Genomic DNA, 26,799 nt, shown 5'->3' on the forward strand with positions numbered 1-26,799 from the left:
ATATTAACCACTTCCCGACCAGCCGCCCCAGTTATACTGCGGCAGGTTGGCTCCCCTGGGCGAGCTGTTGTTGCTGTACGTCGGCTCTTTAACCACTTACTGACCGCCGCACAACGATGTACGTCCAAACTTTGAACGGGGATATCCGGGGAACTGCCATAACCCCGGTATCCCCGTTTTCATGCGGCGGCCGGCTTTCAGATAAAAGTGGTCCCTGCGGTGGATTCGCTGCGAGATCACTTTTAATCTTTTGCATCTGTCTCCGTCCTGTGCCTGGAGACGAGTGAGGTCAAGATGGCGCCCACTCGTCTCCATGACACTGCTGGGCGGAAGCGACATCAAAACGTCACTTTAGCCCACGCCTCTTAAAAGGCACATTTTTTTCAAATGTCATTTTTTTTTTTTTTTTTTTTTTATTGCATTTTAGTGTAAATATGAGATCTGAGGTCTTTTTGACCCCAGATCTCATATTTAAGAGGTCCTGTCATGCTTTTTTCTATTACAAGGGATGTTTACATTCCTTGTAATAGGAATAAAAGTGACACTTTTTTTTTTTTTTTTAAAGTGTAAAAATAAATAAAATAATGTAAAATAATAAAAAAACAAATTTTTTAAAAAACCCCCGCCCCGACGAGCTCGCGCGCAGAAGCGAACACATACGCGAGTAGCGCCCGCATATGAAAACGGTGGTCAAACCACACGTGAGGTATCGCCACGACCGGTAGAGCGAGAGCAATAATTCTAGCCCTAGACCTCCTCTGTACCACAAAATATGCAACCTGTAGAATTTTTTAAACGTTGCCTATGGAGATTTTTGGGGGTAAAAGTTTGGCGCCATTCCACGAGCGGGCGCAATTTTCAGCGTGACATGTTGGGTATCAATTTACTTGGCGTAACATTATATTTCACAATATAAAAAAAAATTGGACTAACTTTACTGTTGTCTTATTTTTTTTATTCAAAAAAAAGTGAATTTTTTCCACAAAAAAAAAGTGCGCTTTTAAGACCGCTGCGCAAATACGGTGCAAAAAAAAAAAAAGTATTGCAATGACCGCCATTTTATTCTCTAGGGTGTTAGAAGAAAAAACATATATAATGTTTGGGGGTTCTAAGTAATTTTCTAGCAAAAAGAACTGTTTTAAACATGTAAACACCTAAAATCCAAAACGAGGCTGGTCCTTAAGTGGTTAAGACGCTGTAGCAGCGTGTCCCTGGAGCCGATGGGAGCGATGACCGCTGGGCACCCGTGATTGCTCGTGACAGAGCGAGAACCATGATCTGTGTGTGTAAACACACAAATCCCGGTTCTCTCAGGAGAGAGGAGAGAGATCGTGTGTTCCTACTAAGTAGGAACAACGATCTCTCTCCTCCTCTAGTTAGCCACATTACCCCCACAGTTTGAAACACACATAGGGAACACAGTTAACCCCTTGATCGCCTCCTAGTGTTAACCCCTTCCCTGCCAATGACACTTATACAGTAATCAGTGGCTATTATTATCTCTGATCGCTGTATAAATGTCACTGGTCTCAAAAAAGTGTCAAAAGTGTCTGATGTGTCCATCGCAATCTGATAAAAAAAATAAATCGCATATCACCACCATTAGTAGTAAAAAAAATAAATAAATAAAAAAATAAAAATGCCATAAAATCTATCCCCCATTTTGTAGACGCTATAACTTTTGCGCAAACAAATCAATATACGCTTATTGCAATTTTTTTACCAAAAATATGTAGAATACATACATACATACATCAATCTAAACTGATGAAGACTTTTTTTTTTTTTTTTTTTTTTAATTGGGACATAATTTATTATAGCAAAAAGTACAAAATATTGATCATCAGCGCAGCCTCCCCACGGATGCCCACCATGTATGCCACCCTGGATCACCAGGGATGACGGTCAGTGCCCAGACAGATGCCAGTGACCATCAGCAATGCCTGCCAGTGCCACCAGTGATGCCCAGTGCCATCTATCAGTGTCCATCAGTACCACCCATCAGTGCCCCCCATAAGTGCCCAGTGTCGCCTAGGTGTGTCCATCAGTGCCACCTATGAGTGCCCATCAGTGCCACCTATGAGTGCCCATCAGTGAAGAAGAAAACTTACTTATTTACAAAATTTTATAACAGAAACAAAGAAAGAAAAACTTATTTTTTTTCAAAATTTTCGGTCTTTATTTGTTTAGCAAAAAAAAAAAAAAAAAGCTCCATTTGTGGGAACAAAATGATAAAAAAAAAAAAATTTTGGATCACAAGGGCTAAATCTAAGTCTGTACATGCTCAAACCTTAAATCTTGGTCCCACAAAAAAAAAATTTTTTTTTAAAGTCAGCAGCTACAAAAAGTGTAGCTGGTAACTTTTAATAATCGGACACTCGCCTGTCCCACGGTCCAGTGATGCGGGCATACGAAGCCCCACTCCTCTCCACGGCGCTGGCATTCACAGCCGGGCACACACTGCGCATGTGCGAGCCACGCTGTGAACGGCCGGGCAATCTTTTGAGACCTGTGACGTGTCCCAGAAGATTGCAGGGAGAGAGGAGGGAGGGGGGGAGAGGTGATCTTCCTTCCTGTGCCGCAGAGCCCCGGAGAGGAAGTGGGAGCTGGATACTTCTAAAAAGAGGGTATCCTCTCCACCCCCCCCCAAAAAAAAAATGACATACCAAACGCGGCAGGGGATCACCTGCACTTAAAGAGGAAGTAAACCCCGATGGGTTTTACTTCCTCTTTTGATCCCCACAAGGCCTGCAAATGAAAAGCATAATGGTATGCATCGCATACTAGCCCATTATACGACACTTACCCGCAAACGAAGCCCATTCTGTCCCCTGAGCAGGCCGCGTCCATCTTCGCCCCTCTTCCTTCCGGGGCCACGGACTCCGGCTCTGTAACTGGCCAGAGTCGCGTGATGTCACTCCCGCGGGAGCCGTCAGTCACAGGACATGCTGGGAAAAACGGAAAAACGGCACGGTGGTGTGTTTCTTCACAGCGCATGCGCCGATGACGACATTGGCGCACTACAAGTGAAATATCTCCTAAACGGTGCACGTTTAGGAGATATTTCCACTACCAATAGGCAAGCCTTATTCTAGGCTTACCTATAGGTAAATATCAACAAAAAGGGTTTACAACCACTTTAACCACCTCAATACAGGGCATTGTTGTCCCCTTCCTGCCCAAGCCATTTTTCAGCTTTCAGCGCTGTCGCACTTTGAATGACAATTGCGCAGTCATACAACACTGTACCCAAATGAAATTATCATTTTTTCCCCACAAATAGAGCTTTCTTTTAGTGGTATTTGATCACATCTGCGGTTTTTATTTTTTGCGCTATAAACAAAAGAAGAGTGACAAGTAAACACAATAATTTTTACCTTTTGCGATAATAAATATCCAATTTTTTTTTCTTTAAAACAAATTTTTTCTCAGTTTAGGCCGATATGTATTCTTGTACATATTTTTGGTAAAAAAAAAAAAAAAAAAAAAAAAAAATCGCAATAAGCGTATATAGATTGGTTTGCGCAAAAGTTATAGCGTCTACAAAATAGGGGATAGTTTTATAACATTTTTATTTTTTTAAATTTTTTTACTGGCAATGGCGGCGATCTGCAATTTTTATCGTGACTGCGATATTGCGGCGGACACATCGGACACTTTTGACACATATTTGGGACCATTCACATTTATACAGCAATCCATGCTATAAAAATGCATTGTTTACTGTATAAATGTGACAAGCAGTGAAGGGGTTAACACTAGGTGGTGATCGAGGGGTTAACTGTGTTGCTAGGGAGTGATTCTAACTGTAGGGGGCGGGGACTCACTAGGGGAGGAGACTGATCGGTGTTCCGCTGTACTGGGAACACATCATCGATCTCCTCTCCTCTGACAGGACCGTGGATCTGTGTGTTTACACACACAGATCCATGGTCCTGCTGTGTTATCGGTAATCGCGGGTGCCCGGCGGACATCGCGGCCGCCGGGCACGCGCACCGGGTGCCTAGTGACACGGCGGGCGCGCGCGATCCCTGCCGGTGGCGCGCGCGCGCCCCCTGGTGGCCTAGGAAAGCGAGGACGTCATATGACGTCCGCCCGCAACGAGAGCTGCGCCGCCTGGCCGTCAATTGACGGCCGGCGGTCGGCAAGCAGTTAAAGCGGAAGTTCCATTTTTGGGTGGAACTCAGCTTTAATACTATAAATAACGTTTTTTGATTTTAACTCCAGGAATATATATGGAGTTTGGAAATTCCAGAGAAATGCTTAAAATAATACATTACAATTTAACTAAACCCATTAGATTTTAGTTGACTAAAGCGTATTGGAGATTTTAGATGACTAAAAATGGAATTGATTTTCGTCATTGTTTTTGTCAATTGGCTTAAAGCGGAGTTCTACTTAAAAGTGGAACTTCCACTTATCCGATTCCTCCCCCCGACCGGGCCGCGGTGAATAATGTCAGCAGCTCAGCCCCCCTCCTGCTCCGCCTCCTCTTCTGCCGGGCCAGTAAGAGTGCAGCACGCTTCGTGCATGCGCAGTAGGGACCCGACAGTGAAGCCAAAAAGCTACACTGCCGGGTTCCCCCACCCTCAATGGCGGCGGCAGCACACAACCAGCCGAGGTAAACGTGGGCTGCGGTGCCAACATTGCTGGACTCCAGGACAGGCAAGTGTCCTAATGTTAAAAGTCAGCAAAGTGGATGTAAGCGTGAAAAAAAAGTTTTTTAATTAAGGCTTGCACCTTGTACAGTATAGGTTTTCATTTCATCTGTGCACAGTCTTGCCACAAAGAGTTAATCCAGCTCTGAGCAGTCCTCTTATCTTTTTTCAGTGAGATAAAAACTGACAGAGAAATAGGAGTCATTTCTCCCCCCTTGCTGTGAGTGACAAGTGATTTACATCTCATGCACTAGCCTGAGAGAGACACATTCTGTGTACTTCAGATCCCCTACTCCAGCTCTCCCAGGATTGGCTGCTCCACACCTCAGCATGATTGGGCATGCTGAAGTCATGTGGTAATCATAGCAGAAGTTCAGTGTTAGAAATACACAGGAGAAAATGCATATTGACAAGGGGCGTGTAGAGGTGGGCGGGGAGTCTACTGACATCACGAGTCCACCCACCGAGCTCCAGACAACAGACCCACCCACAGAATCTGCAGTTTTTCGGGTCTCATAACTGACAGAGGGGAGACATTTGACAGGTAAAGATATATGCAGGAGGCATGTATATCCTTAAAGATAACCACTATGGCAGTAGTTTAGAAAGGATGAGAGTGGGTTTACGTCCACTTTAAAGGGGCAAGCGTAACTCTGCTTTCATTCTAATTTTATTTTCGTCATTTAGTCATAGTTTGTCACTGAAAACATGCAGCTGACAAAAATATTTTCGTCAATGACATTAAAGTGGTTGTATACCTTTTTTTTTTTTACTTTTACCCACAGGTAAGCCTATAATAAGGCTTACCTGTAGGTAAAAAAAAATATCTCCTAAACCTGTACGGTTTAGGAGATGACAGCCCGGCAAACTCCGGAGCTTGCCTGACAGAAGTCTCCCGTGCGCTAGCCACCCAGAAGACACGCCGAGGGGAAATGTCAGCTCCATCGGCGTGGACCGGGTGAGATGCCGGCGCCTCGTTCTAAGGTAAGTATCTCATAATGAGCTAGTATGCGGTGCATACTAGCTCATTATGCCTTTTCCCTTGCAGGTGTAGAAAAAAAACAAAAACAAAAAAAAACACAGCGGGTATACAACCGCTTTAAGGCTGCATTTACACCTGAGCGTTTCAAAGTCGCACGTTTTTACCGTGATTTTGTTCAGGTCACCAATGTAAAAGGCCGAAAAACGTCCGTAATCTGCCCCAAAGAAGCTCGTGTTTTGAGCTTGGGGCGTTTTTCAGGCGTTTTGCTTCAGGTGACAAAAACGCTCAGAACAGGTGCCATTGTAATGAATGGGATTTTGCTTGTTGGGCGTTTTTCGGACGTTTTACGAGCTGAAAACGATCAGGTGTGAATGCAGCCTAAAGGAGACATCCAGCCACAGCTTGTTTGGCTGGGCTTCTCCTATGGATCACAGGAGTCCAATTCATTTTGCACTAATGTGACCCTTTTTTAGCAGAGAGCGGGCTGAAGTCTGCTCTCTGCTGACGTCATGGATATCAGTCCAGGCACCGCGTCATCACAACAATAAAGTCTGGATCCGCCAGGTGCCTGGACTGACACCCGGCTTCAGCCTCCCAGCGAGCCGCTGAGAGCCTGAGACGGACGCTCCCCGCGCCACCACAGCTCAACGCTCCAGTGAGCATGGAGGAGCAGATCGGACATTGACATTCAGCAGCTCTCTGCTCGGGAAGCTGTAAGAACCGAGCCATCGGCGATGTTCGATTGCTCGGTTCTCAGTGTAGAGGTGCCAGGGGACCGATGCTGCATCCACCTAGGTAAGTATGATAGAAGAAAACCCCCCAAACCAATACTACTCTTTTAACACTGTTTCAAAACACTTCAAAGCAGCTTGATGGCCTGAATGCAGACAATTCATTTTTTACTCACTATCCAATTTCCTTCTCCATTTGCAATTTTTCAATCAGTTCAGAAACTGATCCTACAGGCAGGCAGGCAGGCAAGAGGCCTGTTACTGTGCCGGAAACCCAGCTGGCTGTACTAAGACTTTAATGATGGGTCTGCTTAATTACAGGTTACCAAAAGAACAAATCTTTAAGCAGCCAAAAAGCCATGTTTACTTAATGTGAAAACTGGAAGCCTGAGCAAAAGGTGAAGCCGACAGACGTATTGCCAGTGAACGAGCGACTGATTTGCACTTTTCTAAAACCACTTCAAATACCAACATTAAAAGGAAACGTGTACAACATCAAACAAGTTTACTTTCTCAGAAAGATATTTGTTACCTAAAAGTACTGGTCAATGCAAGGCCCGATTCCTGAGCGCTCCCTGGTACGCTTTGGGCAGGGCTGGTGCAAAGCATTGTTACAATCACACTGTTCTCTTTTTTTTTTTTTCTTTTTTTTTTTTTTACTCAAATATCACTAAAATTACATTTCATTTAAGTTTATGCACTGCAAAAAATGTTTTTCTCAGGTGCTGGCATATGATCCAATACAAATTAGTAGCTCAATTCAAGCACACCAGGAAAAGGATTCTTATCTCTATATAAAATGACTGTTATTCTTAACTAAATGCAATGAGATTTTAGGCCTCATGCACACGGGAGGCTGTTAAACATGCGTTCAGAGGCAGTTGGACGCTTTTTTCAACTGCCCCTGAACTCATTCAATGTTATCCTATGTGTCCATGTACACAGTCTCGTTTTTTGGCATTTTTTAGGTAGTTGTGTTTAACCTCGTTTTTCCAGAAGCAAAAAAAAAAAATGGGTTCAGATGCAAAAGTTTTCCACGTTTCAGACACCAAACGCAGCTAAACACCGGTACCGCTTTTGCGTTTATAAGTGTTTTTAAAAGGAACCCTATTTTTTGGACCAGAAAACACAGAAATATGATGGTAAACTGCAGTAGAGAATGACATTTTGCGACCCGCATTTGGGGCCCCATATCTCATGGCCACTTGGTGCTAGGAACCCCATATTTTCTGTGCAAACACAGTTGAACTAGCACTACAACATATCCAAAGTTGGGGTTCCTAGCATCAAGTGACCCCGAGATACGGGGGCCCCAAAGTTGGGTCGCAAAATGTCAAGCACTTTTCTGCAGCAGAGAATGACATTTTGCAACCCGACTTTGGGGCCCCATATTTTGGGGGCCACTTGGTGCTAGGAACCCCAAATTTGGTGTGCACAGTGGAACCAGCACTACAACATATCCAAAGTTGGGGTTCCTAGCACTAAGTGGCCCTGAGATACGGGGCCCCAAAGTTGGGTCACAAAAAGTAATTCTCTGCTCTGCAGACGCTTCTAGACGCAAACACGGTAAAACGCCGCTAAACACGGCATGCAAATGCGGCAAAATGGGCTTTCTAAACGCTGGTTTAGCTTTTAAAAGCATGTGTTCAGCAGAGTTTGCACTGGCGTCTAGTGTGCATGAAGCCTTAGAGTTCAGACACATTGTTGGGAAACAAAAAATAAATAAATAAAAAATAAAGGATCACTGTTGTGTAAAGCTTCCTAAATTAAAAAGAGGAACTGCAGTCTGCTCACTTAATTTGCAATAAAGACATCTTTACCATTCTGAAGCTTCCCTCCAACCACTTTGCATATTATTTCATATATACTATGATTCTGTACTTGCCAAATATGCTATAGAAATCTCCCTCCACTAAGTATGGCTGCAGCCATTTTAATTATGGGCAGCTGACGCTGCTGCCTGTTCACTTCCTGGATTTATACTGACATGGACATTCATTGTACTGTTCATTTAAGCACAAGAGAATCCATTTTGTTCTCACTGTTGAAATGTGTTCTGTAACCTTCACCTAACACACAGACACTTCTCCTACTAAACGCTCTCTACTCCCCCCTCCCTTTTCAAGGTTTAACTTTTGCAATTGTTCTATTCGCTAGTTTTTAATAATATATTTCTATTTGTTAGCTTTTAATAACATATTGCTATTTGTTACTTTTTAATAACATCTCACACCACCCCTTTCTTATCTATGTATAAAATAACATGCAATAATAAATTTTTCACTGAACGGACATTTTAAACACAGTGATTGAGTCCTGTGAATCTGTTCCTGCAGCTGCAGTATTAACTTTGTTTTAGAGTCCCAATCAGAAATCAGTCATATCAGTCTTGGCGAGTCATAACAGGAGTTTGGCAGAGTCTCCAGAAGGAACCGCGCTTCGATCGGGATCATCGGGAAACGCAGACCTCAAATGCCGGCTAGGTAAGCTGCCCTTAAGCTTGCTATATTTCTGCCTTTTCCTATGTATCCTATCTGTCGGTTCTCAAGGAAACCAGACCACTCTCGGACCTTTCTGGTTGGGTAACGTGTGTGTGTGTGAATGTGTTTGTGTCCCCCTTCACGGGTTGGACTGTGTGTGGATAGGGAAAATCCTCTGCAGTTCCCTGCGTTGACTCCTTGTGGGCGACCTGGGTCAGAGGCACATGGTAGGGTCAGATAAAACTCACAGAGAAGAGAAGAGACGAGGAGGGTCTCTTAATGAGTGTTTTGTCTATTGTCATAAACCCCTTCTATCCACGTAGATAAGTGGAGACTATTCTTGTAAATCTGCAGATTTGCTGTACTATTTGTTTTAGAGGCAAGAGGGTGTAGGCACAAGTAGAGAAGAGAGAAGACTGGCCAGTCATTATGGGCATTAAATTAATTAAGGGAATGAAGGGAGAGAGGCCTTCAGAAAATGCCCAGCGCAAGATGAGCGCTAGAGAATATATGAACCGAAGGTACGGTTCTGCCTATACTGAGCCCCTAGATAAATGGGTAGAATGGACAAAGGGAACAGCTAAACCTTTAAAATCTGAAGGGACTTTTGATTTAAAAGTATGGCAAACTTTTCTGCACGATTATGGCCCACTACTGTGCAGTGAAGGAACGTGGAGAATAGCTTGCACATGGGAGACAGAAGCTAAAGTAGCAAATCAAACTGGCTTGACGGAGATATTTAATAAAAGTACTGCCCAAATTTACTACGTTTGGCCAGAAGACTCTGTAGAGGAGGACCCCCCACCTTATGTGGCTGCCAGTTTGGCTTTAAGGGGTCCACGCACAAAAGCAAAAGAATTAGATTACATGGAACACACAAAAGATGAGCTATGCAATATAGTAGAGAGCAGAGGTTTAACAGCCCCATATCAACCTACAAAGAGGGATTTGGCTCGTATCCTAGAAACAGATGATTGGCATAAATCAAAAGGCACATATGCAAACCTGGATCTCTCTGAACTTAAGGCTTTGGCCAGAGAAAGAGAGATAGAGTCTGAACTTCCAGAGCAAACCATAATTTCCAAATTGTGGCAGCAAGATGAAGAGAGAAGGAAGGGAGATGCCAGCCCTTCTGCCCCTGGCATAGAGAAATCTGTTGCAGTTTATCCTGTCAGAACCCAATTAGTTTTTGAAGGTGATGCTGTTGACAGTAAGTCTCAAATTAAATGGCATGTACCTTTTAGTCCCCAAGATATGAGAGCCATATTAGAAGGATTGGGAGATCCTAGAAAGAATCCAATTGGGTTTGCAAACAAACTTAGTGCTGCACAGGAAGCATATGAGGCTTCTGCTACTGACATTCATCAGCTTCTTATTAAAGCAGTGGGAAACAACATGTCTGGCTATATACTTAAAGAATGTGGTGTAGACGTCAAAAATCTAGGTAAGATGGTTAGTGGACGGGAGGTTTGTGAGAAATTGAAGGAAAAATTGCCCCAAATATATGGACAAACCAGACATGCTGAATTTATGAATGCTAAGCAAGGGAAAGAGGAAGCAGCAGGGGCTTATTGGAGGCGGTTAAGTGAGATGGCTGAGGAAGCAGGCATTAAAATAGAGGAAGAGAAGGCGGGAGAAACTGCAAGTCCATCTACACAACTGGTGAAACAAAGGTTTCTTGATGGTTTAATACCCCAGTTGAAAGAAAAGTTGTTCACAGCAAGGCCTGAGGCAGGCAATATGTCTATTCGAGACGTCCTGCCTATCCTGTTGTCCATAGAAAACAGGATTAACCAAAAAGACAGCAAACCCAAGGTAATGTACATGGGGAAGCAGAGAGGAAAAGGAAGAGGTAGAGGCAAAGGCAATTTCAGAAATCATGGCAATCGGGGACCAATTATATGCTACAATTGTGATGGGGAAGGACACATAGCCAAATTCTGCCATCTTCCTGACCGTAGACTAGAAAAGAGCTTAGAGGCCCCTCATGCTGATCCCAGTTCTCTGCCAAAAGCAGTGGATCAGGCATAGGAAAATGGCATGCCAGTATCAATCATGTTAAATAGGGGAGACAATGGTCCCGAGGCCAGAGTAAAAGTATTTTTACAAGAACTCCCCTATCCTGGAGGAGAAACAGAATTAACCTGTTTAATTGATACTGGTGCAAGCCGAAGTGTTTTTAATATAGAGGACTTACCTCCAGGATTATTATCTACAAATGTTATCTCTGGTGTTGGCCTAACCGGGACCTCTACTGATTTGGTTGAGTCCAAGCCACTTAAACTTAGGCTAGGACAGCAAACTGAAATTGTCACTAAAGTGTTAGTTTCAGACACAGTTCCTACCAATCTTTTGGGAGCTGACATTTTGAACCAAATTCTAGCAAACATAGACTACACTCCTACAGGAGTCCAAGTGGTCAGTAGTCTATCAGGAGAAGTTTTAAATTCTGCCTGTGGAGTATTTTTAATCCAAGACTCCACTCTGCCATTTCCACCAGAATTGAAAGTGATTCCCACTGAATTATGGGCCACCAGCAAATATGATGTAGGTCTGCTGGATTGCACCCCAGTCATGATAAAAATTAAACCAGGAGCCCATCTCCCACAGATTAAACAGTACCCACTGAGTATTGCTCAGACTGAGGGAATAAAGGATCAAATCACTCAACTGAAAGCAGCAGGGGTTGTTGTACCAATTAAGTCCCAGGTCAATACACCCCTGTTCCCAATTGCAAAGAAGCCAGACAAGAAGGGTGGGCAGGTGACATATCGCATGGTGCATGATTTGAGAGCCATTAACAATATAATAGAGGCAGATACCCCGATCGTGCCCAACCCCCGCACTTTACTAAGTGGAATACCTGCCTCCAGCACCTGCTTTACAGTGATTGATCTTGCAAATGCTTTCTTTTCGGTGCCCCTGCACCCAGATTGCTGGCACCTTTTTTCATTTACCCATGATGCCCAAAAGTTAGCATGGACAAGATTGCCCCAAGGCTGTGTGAGTAGCCCCTCTGAATATAATACTGCGTTAAAGCAAGTATTGGACCAATGGTCCCCCTTACACCCAAACACAGTTTTGCTTCAGTACATAGACGATTTGCTTATTTGTTCTGATACAAAGGACATTTGTAGCAGAGAAACAGTAAGCCTTCTCCTGTTTCTCTATAACAGTAACAACAAAGTTAGCAAAGATAAGCTACAATACTGCCAAGAGAAAGTGATCTTCCTGGGTCACTGCATTTCACATGGAATCCGTCACCTAACCCCAGATCGAGTTAAAACTCTACAAAACTTTGAAAAGCCAAAAAATGTACGGCAACTACGTGCCTTCCTGGGGTTAGTGGGATATTGTAGGGACTGGATTCCAAATGCATCAGAACTTATGGCTCCTCTATATGAGGCTACCACTAGAAACCCTTTCAAACTCACATGGGACAATGAATTGCAGATGAAGGAGCTTATTAAAATTTTGTCTGAAGCTCCCGCCATTGGACTTCCTGACTATACTAAGACTTTCTCGTTGTTCTGTCATGAAGTCAATGGATTTGCTGCAGGTGTACTCACCCAGCTACATGGAGACAAACAGAGGCCTGTGATGTATGTATCAGCCTCATTAGACCCTGTCATCAAAGGCTCCCCCAGTTGTATGCGAGCCATAGCAGCCTGCATTTTGCTGCTAGACAAAGTAACGGAGCTTGTACTAGATTCTGCTCTGATCCTGTATGTGCCACATGCAGTACAGGAAATCATGAATCAAGTAAATACTAGACATGTGTCTGCCAGTAGATTTGACAAGTACCAGTCTGCTCTTTTTGCTCCATCGAATTTAACAATCAAACGATGTGTTACTTTAAATCCGGCTACTCTTCTTCCTATAATTGATGAGGAAGATGCAACAAATGGTACTGATGTAGAACCTGAGAGTTTTTCTCATGATTGTATGGCTCTTATGGAGGTAGAAAGGGCCTCTGTCACACCAGCAAAAGATGAGCCCTTATCAGATTGTGACACACACTTATTCGTAGATGGTTCCAGATTTTACACTGACGATGGTCAGCCACACACAGGGTTTGCTGTAACCACTACAGACACCATTTTACATCAGGAAGCATTGAAACCCCAGATGTCAGCACAGGAAGCGGAGTTGTATGCTGTAGTCAAAGCATGTCATCTCCTAGAGAATCAAAGGGGAAATGTTTACACTGACAGCAGATATGCATTTGGAATAGCCCACGATTTTGGGCCTATCTGGAAAGCACGACACTTTCTGACTAGTGCAGGGAAGCCAGTGAGACATGCAAAACTCATAGAGCGGCTATTTGAGGCCTTTCAGAAACCAGCAGAAGTTGCCATCTTGAAGGTAAAAGGGCATGCAAGGGGAAGTGACATGACAGCCAGAGGAAATGCTTTAGCGGACCAAGCGGCAAAGGATGCTGCCCTTATGGCATTTGGAGTCACATCCACTGTAGGGGTCGCCCAGGTAGCGGGGACAGATTCCCCTCATCAAGAGCAGTGGGATGTAGAAACTCTAATTCAGTTGCAGAACCAGGCCCCTGATGAAGAGAAGGATAAGTGGATCAAATGTAATGCTACCCAAAATCAGCAGGGCCTGTGGAGCGCTGACAACAGGTGGTGTCTACCCAGGAGTTTGTACCCAGTTTTAGCACAGCTGGCACATGGCGTCAGTCATCTTGCTAAGGGCGCAATGGTGGCACTTACTGACTGCTATTGGATAGCACCTGGATTTAGTGCATTTGCAGCCAGGTTTTGTGCTTCATGTCTCACTTGTGCTCTGTACAATGCAGGGAGGCCTGTTCATGTTCCCCAAAGGCATTCTCCAAAGCCAGATTTCCCTTTCCAAAGAATTCAAATAGACTACATTCAGATGCCCAGAATAGGCACCTATGAGTTTGCTTTAGTGTGTGTTGACATGTTTTCAGGTTGGCCCGAGAGCTGGCCAGTAGCCAAAGCAAATGCAAAAACAACAGCAAAGAAAATTTTGAATGAAATAGTTTGTAGATATGGAGTTCCTGAAACTATTGAGAGTGACAGAGGAACCCATTTTACTGGGGAAGTAATGAAAGAGGTAATGGAAGCATTTCACATACAGCAAGCTTTCCATACACCTTATCATCCACAAAGTAGTGGTAAAGTTGAGAGACTTAATGGAATTTTGAAAAACAGATGTGCAAAAATTAAAGCAGATACAGGAAAAGGATGGGTGGAAGCTTTGCCATTAGCCCTATATTCTGTAAGAACTACCCCTAAACAACCACATGGGCTGTCCCCCTATGAGATTTTATTTGGAGGGCCACCCAAAACAGGGCTATATTTTCCCCAACAGTTGCAGGCTTCTCACTCTAATCTGTTAGAATATGTTCAGATTTTGCAAAGAACATTGAATAAAATACATGAAGGTGTTTATAAATCTATCCCCGACCCAGATTCTGTTTCAGGTATTCACAGAATCCAACCAGGTGACTGGGTGGTGGTCAAGCGACACGTCAGAAAGCCACTAGAACCAAAATTTGACGGACCACATTTGGTGCTTTTGACAACCGGTTCTGCTGTCAAGTTGGAAGGAAAACCCACCTGGATTCACGCCAGTCACTGCAAGAAAATCCTGAAGTGATGATATCCTTTGAAAAAAAGATGATAATGTTTCTTTTCTTTTTGTTGTTTGTGAGAACTGAGACATGGAAAAATAACCCTTTCATCCAAATGTTAAAATTGTATGCAACCCATAGCAACGCTAGTAACTGCTGGGTGTGTTCTCACTTACATCCCCAAACAGGAACAATACCCATGATAGCAATGCCTCTCAATTTCACTGATCTAAACAGGACCAGAATAAATGGCTCATACATAGTCTCCACAGCTAATGAGCACAGATCAGTAACTTTGATGGTTTTGAAACAGATAAACACTCCACAGATTTGTTTAAACATTACATGCCCGTTTAACACTAAATGTACATGGTTGGGCAATTCAGATTGCACTGGAGCAAAAATTACAGTTTATGGAGGAAACTATGGTCAATATTATTATATCCCAGATCCAGAACTAAATAGAACCCTTTATAGTACAAATTGCTCACAGTTTCCAATATGTGAAAATATCGGTTTCCTGAGATTCCATGTTATTGCTTCCAGTTTTTTAGGAGCAGGCATACCGTCCATACGTAGAGGGTTATATTATATATGTGGAAATAAAGCTTACGCCTGGCTTCCTACTAATGTTACAGGTACATGTTATATTGGGAAGTTAGTACCTGCTTTGGCTGTTCGCAAAGATACAGTGCGACCAGATCAAAGTCCAGAATACCCTTTAGTGTTCAAAAGAGAGCTGTTCACTGAAGGTGACATGACATGGTCATGGTTCCCTTCCTGGACAGGATGGGGAATTGAAGCAATGAAAAGACTAAATAATTACACTAGAATTGTAGATGAGATTATTAACCTTACTACCACTGATATAGGTTTATTAAATGAAGAAATGGCTCAGCTTAAAAAAGTAGTATTAGAGCACAGATTAACGCTAAATTATCTCACTGCAGCTCAAGGTGGGATGTGTAAGATATTTCACACTGACTGTTGTATATACATTTCTGATAATGAGGACATTATTAAAGGGCATCTTGCTAAGATAAGAGAACTACAGAATAAGGCCAGAGATATTGCTAAAGATGGATGGAACCCCTTTCAGGGTTTAGGAGGTTTTGGTGATTTTTTATATGGCATAGCAACATGGTTACAGAAACTAGGCGCTTACATTGTGATGTTCCTATTTCTCATGTTTGTTATTTACTTCCTCATCAGGCTATGCCTCTGTGTGACTACCCGCTGTACCAACAAATGTACCACCAGCCCTGATGAACCCATTATTGTGAGAAAGCTAGGAGAGAGCTGAACAGGACGCCGTCTCTCTGCGCCAATGTAACAGGAGTTACCAGCAATCGGCTGAACGTAACGCGGAGAAGAATGGTGTCAAATAAACAAAAGGGGGGAAATGACATGGACATTCATTGTACTGTTCATTTAAGCACAAGAGAATCCATTTTGTTCTCACTGTTGAAATGTGTTCTGTAACCTTCACCTAACACACAGACACTTCTCCTACTAAACGCTCTCTACTCCCCCCTCCCTTTTCAAGGTTTAACTTTTGCAATTGTTCTATTCGCTAGTTTTTAATAATATATTTCTATTTGTTAGCTTTTAATAACATATTGCTATTTGTTACTTTTTAATAACATCTCACACCACCCCTTTCTTATCTATGTATAAAATAACATGCAATAATAAATTTTTCACTGAACGGACATTTTAAACACAGTGATTGAGTCCTGTGAATCTGTTCCTGCAGCTGCAGTATTAACTTTGTTTTAGAGTCCCAATCAGAAATCAGTCATATCAATACTGAGGCACACCTCCAGCTCTCATTGGCCCTCTAATGACTCATCCTCCCTCCCTAGCAAACTCGTGAGAGAAAGAGCTCTGCATAATGTAATAAGCTTAGGCTTTTTTCCCAGACAAGAAACAGGGCTGTATTTACTGGCAGAAAAAAAATGTTTTACTATCTAAAGTTAAAACAAGGGCAGAGGATTTAATAGATGGACAGATGAAAATGACTGAAGTTAAAGCGGGGTTCCACCCAAATTTTGAACAATATCTGTATGTATTCTCTTCCTTGCCTAGATGCTGACATGCCGTTTAAAAAAATTTAAATCGCCGTAATTACCTTTTATTTTTCTATTCTTCTTTGCACTTCCTGGTTCTCCTCCCGTGGGAGTAGGCGTGTTTCTAGCCTCTCCCAGACTCCTGGGAGCTAGTCTCAGGCTTCCCAGGATGCCACTGAGCATGTGCGGGAACGAGCGGTGAATGCTGGGAGCACAGCATTCACCACATCCAGGAAATAAATGCTTGTGGGCTTCAAATGCCCACAATGAAGATGGAAACCGCCTGCAGTGAATAATATAAGTTATTCTTTCCGACGAAATCTGACACAGGCGGACATATTACACACAATATGTGAGTATGTAATGCTGAGAAGAAAAGTTTGTGAATGAACTCAAAAAAAAAAAAAAAAAAAAAAAAACGATAGATAGGTGGACCCCCGCTTTAAGGTTGTGTGAAAACAGGAAACAGGACTTTTAAAAGTAATCAAACTGGATGCAATGACGCATCTCCTGATTGGCTGGTTCTATTTTTTAATCTGCACAGGATAGCAGTGTTGTGGTGTGAACAGGGCACATAGAAAACAATTGTTTTCTTTGTGCCCTCACAGAAACAGGTGCAGAAAAACTCATGTCTCTGCACATTCTGTGGAGGCCTACAGGCCAAGTTCACCTTAAGTAACATGTTACACCCATATTTAAAGCGATTGTAAAGGCTTAACATTTTTTACCTTCATGTATTCTATGCATGAAAGTAAAAACCCTTCTGTGTGCAGCCGCCCCCCCCCCTAAAACTTACCTGAGCCCCATCTTGATCCAGCAATGTGCATGACCACCTCAGCTCTCCCGAGTGTCTCCCTCCTCATTGGCTGAGACAGCAGCGGTAGCCATTGGCTCCTGCTGATCAGTAAGTCAATGAGGAGAGAGTGGGGGCGAGTCGAGCTCCATGTGTGAATGGACACACAGAGCAGTGGCTCAGGAGCCAGCATGCTCGGGTGCCCGCATACTAGCAGACTGCTTGCAATGGCGACATTAGGCAGGAGGGTGGGACCTGGAGTGCCAGCAAGGTACAAGAACAGAGGAGGATCAGGGCTGCTCTGTACAAAACTACTGCACAGCACAAGATAAACGTTTTCTTTTTAATACCAAACACAATGTTTAATGTAATTTTAAGATGCAGCATGTTACTATTAAGGAAAGAAAAAAACCTTGCTTGCGCTGCCTGACTCACAGTACTAAACCCACAAGAGCTGCTGCTAGCACCCTGAGTTCCCACATGAACAAATAAATATATATATATATATATATATATATATATATATATATATATATATATATATATATAGTGCTGTGCTGCTGACACTTAAAGTGATTGAAAGTATCATTAAAAAATAAATAAATAAATAAAAACACAACACACACATACATGTTATACTTACCTGCTCTGGTAAGTGATAAGGTATATACTCATAATACTGCATATACAGATACTGCAAGACATGATAACGTTGAAAATCAAACACCATACAGATGTACTAGCACCTGTATAATAATACAATAGTACTGATGATATAAATAATCATTCAAATAATTAAGTGAGTTCAAACCAACCACCTATACAAAAGTGAATATAATGCAAAAAAAAAAAACAAAACAAAATCTTCAGTAATCACCCCACTGCCCTGCTAGTACAAAAATAGAGCAAATTAGTGAAAATTAGGCCAAATAAAAAATAAACATTGTGAAGCGCTCCAATACACTAAAAATATATAGTGAGATTATATATATATATATATATATATATATATATATATATATATATATATATATACATATACATATACATACACACACACACACACACATACATACACACGCAGAGTATATATCTTGCCCAGTGGGTGTAAGTGCACATATAAAACAATACATATCAAATAATTCATCAGTATATACAGTGGATATAAAAAGTCTGCACACCCCTGTTAAAATGTCAGGTTTCTGTGATCTTTCTTTCCTGACATTTTCTTAGTCACATCCTACAGCAAAAGCCATGGTCTGCAGAGAGCTTCCAAAGCATAAGATGGATCTCATTGTTAAAAGGTATCAGTCAGGAGAAGGAGTACAAAAGAATTTCCAAGGCATTAGATATACCATGGAACACAGTGAAGACTGTCATCAAGTGGAAAAAATATGGCAATAGTGACATTACCAAGAACTGAACGTCCCTCCAAAATTGATGAAGACAAGAAAACTGGTCAGGGAGGGCCTACAGCAACATTAACCACTTCAGCGTCGCTTTAACTGACAATTGCGCGGTCGTGCGATGTTGTACCCAAACAAAATTGACGTCCTTTTTTTCCCACAAAAAGAGCTTACTTTTGGTGGTATTTGATCACCTCTGCGGTTTTTATTTTTTGCGCTATAAACAAAAAAAAAAAAAAAAAAAAGAAGAGAGTAACAATTTTGAAAAAAAAAACAGCAATATTTTTTACTTTTTGCTACAATAAATATTTCCCAAAAGTATATAAAAAAAAAAAAAAAAAAAAAACACATTTTTTCCTCAGTTTAGGCTGATATGTATTCCTCTACATATTTTTGGTAAAAGAAAAGAAAAAAAAAAAAAAAAAAATCACAATAAGCGTATATTGTGTGGTTTGCGCAAAAGTTAGAGCATCTACAAAATAGGGGATAGTTTTATTGCATTTTTATTATTATTATTTTTTTTTTATTATTAGTAATGGCGGCGATCTGCGATTTTTATCGTGACTGTGATATTATGGCGGACACATCGGACAATTTTGACACTATTATGGGACCATGGTCATTTATACAGCGATCAGTGCTATAAAAATGCACTGATTACTGTGTAAATGACACTTGTAGGGAAGGTGTTAACCACTAGGGGGCGATGAAGGGGTTACGCGTGTCCTAGGGAGTGATTCTAAGTGGGGGGGGTGAGCTACCTAGGACATGACAGCGATCACCGATCCCGACGACAGGGAGCAGTAGATCTCTGTCATGAAACAAGGCAGAACGGGGGAAATGCCTAAATTTACATTAGGCATCGCCCGTTCTACCTCTCCACACCGCAATCGCGGGCCGCCGGAGAACATCGAGTTTCCGGGACCCACGAACAGGCTCTCGCGACGTGCGGCGGGCACATGAGCCCAAAAGTCTGCAAATTTAAAGGAACGTACCTGTACGCCCATTTGCCTGCCTGTGCCATTCTGCCGACGTACATCTGTGTGCAGCAGTCGGCAAGTGGTTAAGGGAGCTGCAGGAATATCTGACAAGTACTGGCTGTGTGGTACATGTGACGACATTCTCCCGTATTCTTCATATGTCTGGGCTATGGGGTAGAGTGGCAAGACAGAAGCCTTTTCTTATGAAGAACAACATCCAAGCTGGACTAAATTTTGCAAAAACAAATCTGAAGTCTCCCAAGAGCATGTGGGAAAATGTGTTATGGTCTATTGAAACCAAGGTTGAACTTTTTTTGGCCATAACTCCAAAAGATATTTTTGATGCAAAAACAACACTGCACATCACCAAAAGAACACCATACACACAGTGAAGCAAGTTGGTGGTAGCATCATGCTTTGGAGTTGTTTTTCTTCAGCTGCAACAGGGGCCTTAGTCAAGGTAGAGGGAATTATGAACAGTTCCAAATACCAGTCAATATTGGCTGGTATTTGGAACTGTCAATAGAAAGCTGAACATGAAGAGGAACTTCATCTTTCAGCACGACTACAACCTAAAACATACATCCAAATAAACAAAGGAATGGCTTCACCAGAAGAAGATTAAAGTTTTGAAATGGCCCAGCCAGAGCCCAGACCTGAATCCCATTGAAAACCTGTGGGGTGATCTGAAGAGGGCTGTGCACAGGAGATGCCCTCACAATCTGACAGAATTGGAGTGATTTTGCAAAGAAGAGTGGGCAAATATTGACAAGTCAAGATGTGCCATGCCGATAGACTCGTACCCAAAAAAAGACTGAGTGCTGTAATAAAATCAAAAGGTGCTTCAGCAAAGTATTAGTTTAAGGATGTGCACACTTATGCAAGCATATCATTTTAGTTTTTTTACTTTTACTTCCCTCCAATCAAAGATTTCAGGTTTGTTGTTCAACTGAGTTGTACAGTTTTATAGGTCACATTAAAAGTGGAAAAAGTTCTGAAATTAATTATTTTTGGCTCATTTTGTTACATCACAGAAGCCTGACATTTTACCAGGGGTGTTTAGACTTTTTATATCCACTATATAATCTGGCGTCCATGTGAGTCAGAAAAAATAATGAATAACTTGTGCAAAATGTAGCAAATGTCCAATCACCTATAATAGTCCTCTAATCTTCAATTCCACCAAATAATGAGTGAATTTATCTTCCTAAATCTTCACACATACACCAATGTGCCCTTCAACATAAACTTATTAATGTTAATAAATCGTGCATGACCCCCCCATTCAGTTGAGGGGTCCACTGGATAAGGTGAGCGCATACGCTAAGGGGGTCTATGTTTGTGTGAAGATTGACACTCCATGCACACTAGTGTTTTTTTAAAGATAAAAAAAAAAAAAAAAAAAACACTGGGAAAAAATGCTGGTAATAGCTTTTTGTAGAAGCATTTTAGTAGCATTTAGGAGCGTTAGGCCTCTTGCACATGATACTCCTGTTTGAGCATATACTTATTCAGGTGATTTTTTCTGTTGTATGTATTTGTACGAATTTACGTGCAATTTTGCGTATATGCACTCGTGCAAATGCGTGAAAACATAGCGTTTTATTAGGCCTCTTGCACATTGCAGCTTGAAAAAGCTTAAATACAGTTTATTCTTTTCCTCCTGAGCTAAAATACAGCCCATTAATTGTAATGTACCTACGCACGTAAACAAGCGCCGTGCATTCTTCAGTTAAAAAAAAAAAAAAAAAAAAAAAAAAAGGGAATCACAATAGAAAAATCTGCTTTATTGGTCAGTAATTTACATCTCATGCACGCGAATGGCCATTTACATATTGTGCAGATGAAGAAGGTGAGAATAAGTTTTCACGCATTTGTGTGAAAATGCGCGTAAAAGCACACAAATACATACATACAAAAAAAACAAAAGTCTGAAAAAGTAGATGCTCAAACAGGAGTATCATGTGCAAGAGGCCTTAGCGTTTTTGCGCCCCCCACCTCAAAGCACCTTGCCCCCACGTTGATGGGGACAAGGGCCTCTTCCCGACAACCCTTGTCCGGTGGTTGTCGGGGTCTGCGGGCGGGGGGCTTATCGGAATCTGGAAGCCCCTTTAACAAGGGGGCCCACAGATCCCAGCCCCCCCCATGTGAATGAGTATGGGGTACATTGTACCCCTACCCATTCACTAAAAAATCTTCTTCCCCACTTCTTCCTCCATCTTCTCCTGCATCTTCATCCTCCAATCTTCTCCGCTCCCCCTGCTTCTTCTGACAGATCAGCAGGACGCAGCATCAGAGGAGGGTTGTCAGCGGGAGCGGCGGCAGAGGAAAAAGAACACCGGACAAAGAAGACAGAAGAAGAGCGGACGAAGAAGCAGGGGGAGAGGTAGAAGACCGAAGGATGAAGATGTGGGAGAAGATGAAGGAAGACCAGAGGAAGATAATTTTTTTTTAATAAAAGACTTGTCAAAAACTGTCTACTGTATTTTTTAACACTACACTACTTTTTTTTAAGGGTACCCCCTACTCATTCACATAGAGGGGGGGCGGATCTGGGAGCCCCCTTGTTAAAGGGGGCTTCTAGATTCCGATAAGCCCCTTGCCCGCAGACCACGACAGCCACCGGGAAAGGGTTGTCGGGAAGAGGCCCTTGTCCCCCATCAACATGGGGGCAAGGTGCTTTGGGGGGGGCGCAGATAAGGGTCTGGTATGGATTTCGGGGGGAACACCAAGTCATTTTTTTTTTTTTTAAATTTTGGCATGGGGGTCCACTCCGAATCCATACTAGACCCAAGGGCCTAGTATGGACCTTGGGGGGGGGGACCCCACGCTGTTTTTTTTTTTCACCCGGCATTTTTTTTTTTTACATTGAGTGGGAAGCCAGCTGCCAGCTGATGACTCATCGGTTTTTAAGTACGTGGCGGCCGGTTTCTCGGCCCCCTCCTTAGCAACCAGCTATATACAGTGTAAAAAAAAAAGAAAGAAAAAAAAACGCAAATCACGGCAAAAACGCGTTTTGGATGCGAGTCCATTGAATTTTATTACATGCAAAACGCTGCATTTTGTGGGAAAAAAAAGTCACTGACCCTTTCCAAAAACATTGTGAACATGTTCCATAAACCCATGTTAAAAAGTTCCCCTGCATTTCTTGCAAAATGCAACAAAAAACGCATTAGTGTGAATCGAGCCTCAGATCAAAGGAATGAACTTCGGTCTGTAAATGAGGTCAGTTTAACCACCTAAAGACTAAGCCTTTTTCTGACACTTGTTGCTTACACGTTAACAGTATTTTTTGCTAGAAAATTACTTAGAACCTCCAAACATTATACATATTTTTTTAGCAGAGACCCTAGAGAATAAAATGGCGGTTGCTACAATATTTTATGTCATACTGTTTTGTGCAGCGGTCTTTCAAACGCAATTTTTGGGGAAAAAAAATACACTTTAATGAATAAAAATAAATAAATAAAAAAAAGTAAAGTTAGCCCAATTTTTTTGTATAATGTGAAATGATACGTCGCGAAAATCATAATCTTTATTCTAAGCAAAAAAAAAAAATCAGGATTCTCATTTTAGCCAGAATAGTGCAGCTCTAGCTCTAGCTGAATCATTGGCCAGCAGGTACAAATCACAGCGGGTGTCAAAACAGGGTGCTCCCTAAACCCAGAAACAGGCAATGACATACCAGTACGTCACTTTTCAAACTGGAAGAGGACACAGGTTCATTGTAAAGAGACACTGTCATTTAGTGGTGAACTTTAAATGCATAAAACCAATGTTAAGAAATAAGCAAATTAAATACCCTCTCCTTAAATATCTGACCCTATGCAGTGACAGCTGACAAAAGACACAAACACATATAGGGCTGAGAAGGTGACAGCTGACACGAATACAGAAGTCCTGCTTCCTGGTCTTTCAGGTTTATCAGCTATGATCACCTATAAAACAAACTGTTAATCTGTAAACAGTGCCACAAGTACACTCTTGTGATGTTTGCACATGGGGGGGTGCTACTAAAACAAAAGTAAACTATCACCTGATACAGAAAATAACAGAAAAACTGGCTGTATTTTTAGCACAATGAACTCGCAGACAATCTCTGTCTGAAAAGTTGACAAGAAATCAATTGTCTAAAATATACTTCACTAAAGAATCACAATTGTTCGCCAAATGTAAGCCTATGCTCACCACATGAATGTACACACCAAGCTGAAACCATCCAATGGTACGCACTGCACGAGGCTCAATCATACAACCAATGGGATAACACCAGGAACTGACCATCACCAATACATATCCCAGCTGGGAGGTAAAGCAGCCAATGACAATGAATATCACTTCACACACAAAGATGGGAAATACAAGCAGAATTCATCAGACAAAATACACGGCAGGCAATAAAACATACGTGTACTGACATTACACCACTACAAAGTGAGCCCAGTGTCATTACTGGACGTTCCCGCAGTGTGTGCCAGGATTTCTCCAGCCCTTCAGCAAGTGGCCCCCCTGTACACCATATATTAACCCCTCAGTGATGTCACACTCCCCCCTACACCATATACTACCCCCAGTGATGTCACACTCCCCCCTACACCATATACTACCCCCAGTGATGTCACACTCCCCCCTACACCATATACTACCCCCAGTGATGTCACACTCCCCCCTACACCATATACTACCCCCAGTGATGTCACACTCCCCCCTACACCATATACTACCCCTAGTGATGTCACACTCCCCCCTACAACATTTACTACCCCCAGTGATGTCACACTCCCCCCTACACCATATACTACCCCCAGTGATGTCACACTCCCCCCCGTACACCATATACTACCCCCAGTGATGTCACACTCCCCCCCCGTACACCATATACTACCCCCAGTGATGTCACACTCCCCCCCGTACACCATATACTACCCCAGTGATGTCACACGTCCCATGTACACCATATACTACCCCAGTGATGTCACACGTCCCATGTACACCATATACTACCCCAGTGATGTCATACATCCCATGTACACCATATACTACCCCCAGTGATGTCACACACCCCCCGTACACCATATACTACCCCCAGTGATGTCACACTCCCCCCGTACACCATATACTACCCCCAGTGATGTCACACATCCCATGTACACCATATACTACCCCCAGTGATGTCACACATCCCATGTACACCATATGCTACCCCCAGTGATGTCACACATCCCATGTACACCATATACTACCCTCGGTGATGTCACACATCCCATGTACACCATATACTACCCCAGTGATGTCACACATCCCATGTACACCATATACTACCCCAGTGATGTCACACACCCCCATACACCATATACTACCCTCAGTGATATCCCATGTACACCATATACTACCCCCAGTGATGTCACACATCCCATGTACACCATATGCTACCCCAGTGATGTCACACACACCCGTACACCATATACTACCCTCAGTGATATCCCATGTACACCATATACTACCCCCAGTGATGTCACACTCCCCCCCCCCGTACACCATATACTACCCCCAGTGATGTCACACACACCCCCGTACACCATATACTACCCCCCAGTGATGTCACACATCCCATGTACACCATATACTACCCCCAGTGATGTCACACATCCCATGTACACCATATACTACCCCCAGTGATGTCACACCCCCGTACACCATATACTACCCCCAGTGATGTCACACCCCCCCGTACACCATATACTACCCCCAATGATGTCACACATCCCATGTACACCATATACTACCCCCAGGGATGTCACACATCCCATGTACACCATATACTACCCTCAGTGATGTCACACATCCCATGTACACCATATACTACCCCCAGTGATGTCACACCCCCCCCGTACACCATATACTACCCCCAGTGATGTCACACCCCCCGGGCAGTGTAGCGATGCTCTCACCCTGCACGTCCTCAGCCAGGCTCTTCCAGGTGGGGGCGTAGCTGATACAGTGTCCGCACCAGGAGGAGTAGAACTCCAGCAGCCAGGCGGACGAGGAATTGTACAGAGCGCCATTGACTGTCTTCCGGTCCAGGATATGTATGCCGGGATCTCGGGGCCCGTACAGCGAACTCTCCCCGCTCACCACCCAGCACAGCACCCCCATCACCGGCCACCACATCCCTGCAATCTCCACTATACCGGCCGCCATACTGAGCAAGCGTGACGTCACCGCCAGGAGAACACACAGCCCGGAGGGAACGCCCTGAATGGGCGGAGCCGATCCGCCCTCTGTGGAGGAAGGACAACATGGATGGGGCAGGCATTGGGAGTGTAATCACTGTATATAATAATACATCAGTACTATCAGTACAGCATGTGTCTGTATACACTGTCATCATATCACAGCTTATTGGCATTTGTGAGAGGAGTCATAGGACTCTGTACAGAAAACATGGGTCCAGCCCTGCTCTTACTCTTGTGCTGGTCTATATATCTGAATGTATGTATCTAATACATTCCTGCACAGGCTAGGGGTTCCCCAAATTGCAAGCAAACCAGCACATAGCTAGTGATTCACCCTAAAAACATAACAACCATAAAAAGCTATGAACTCTGAACCCCACATACTATATAGTTGTACTTACACTGTATGTGACAGTAAATGTACACAGTGACAAAAAGAAGTATGTGATCCCCTTGGAATGAACAGTTTTTTCTGCAGTAATTCGTCATAAAATGTCACCTGATCCTCATCAGATCACATTGATTTCCAAAAGTAGTTCCTGCACTACTTTTGGTGGCTTTAGGGGCAATTTCAATAGACATCTGTGCATGAACCCGCACAGATGACTTTCAAATTGCTCCCCAAAGTCGCACTGAAATGCAGGTTTGAAATCATGCGAGTTCAGCTGAACTCACACAATTTTAAATCCACGTTTAGTGTGAACGTACCCACTAGGTCATTCCATCTCTATGGAATTAAAGTGTTATTAAACCCACATTAGTAAAAATCAGTCCGTATATGTAGTTAGGCATGCTTGTTATACTCGCTGTGAAACCTAAGGGGTTAATCCTCTGCATTGAGTAAAAAGGGCTG

General features: G+C 42.9%; 1 protein-coding gene across 2 annotated transcripts in view; it reads right to left on the reverse strand.

Annotated features, from left to right (window-relative positions):
* The window catches only part of LOC141108237 (LIM/homeobox protein Lhx3), a 195,282-nt gene extending 169,309 nt beyond the window's left edge, over window positions 1-25,973 (reverse strand). Inside the window, exon 1 of one of the 2 annotated variants that reach the window (XM_073599640.1) lies at window positions 25,662-25,973. In XM_073599640.1, the coding sequence (XP_073455741.1) occupies window positions 25,662-25,911 (250 nt within the window). In that variant the 5' untranslated portion in view covers window positions 25,912-25,973. The remainder of the gene's footprint in view (window positions 1-25,661) is intronic. The other variant, XM_073599641.1, reaches the window with a different exon arrangement.
* Window positions 25,974-26,799: the final 826 nt, after the last annotated feature.

Source organism: Aquarana catesbeiana, linkage group LG09, assembly GCF_042186555.1.
Source record: "Aquarana catesbeiana isolate 2022-GZ linkage group LG09, ASM4218655v1, whole genome shotgun sequence".
NCBI lineage: Eukaryota > Metazoa > Chordata > Amphibia > Anura > Ranidae > Aquarana > Aquarana catesbeiana.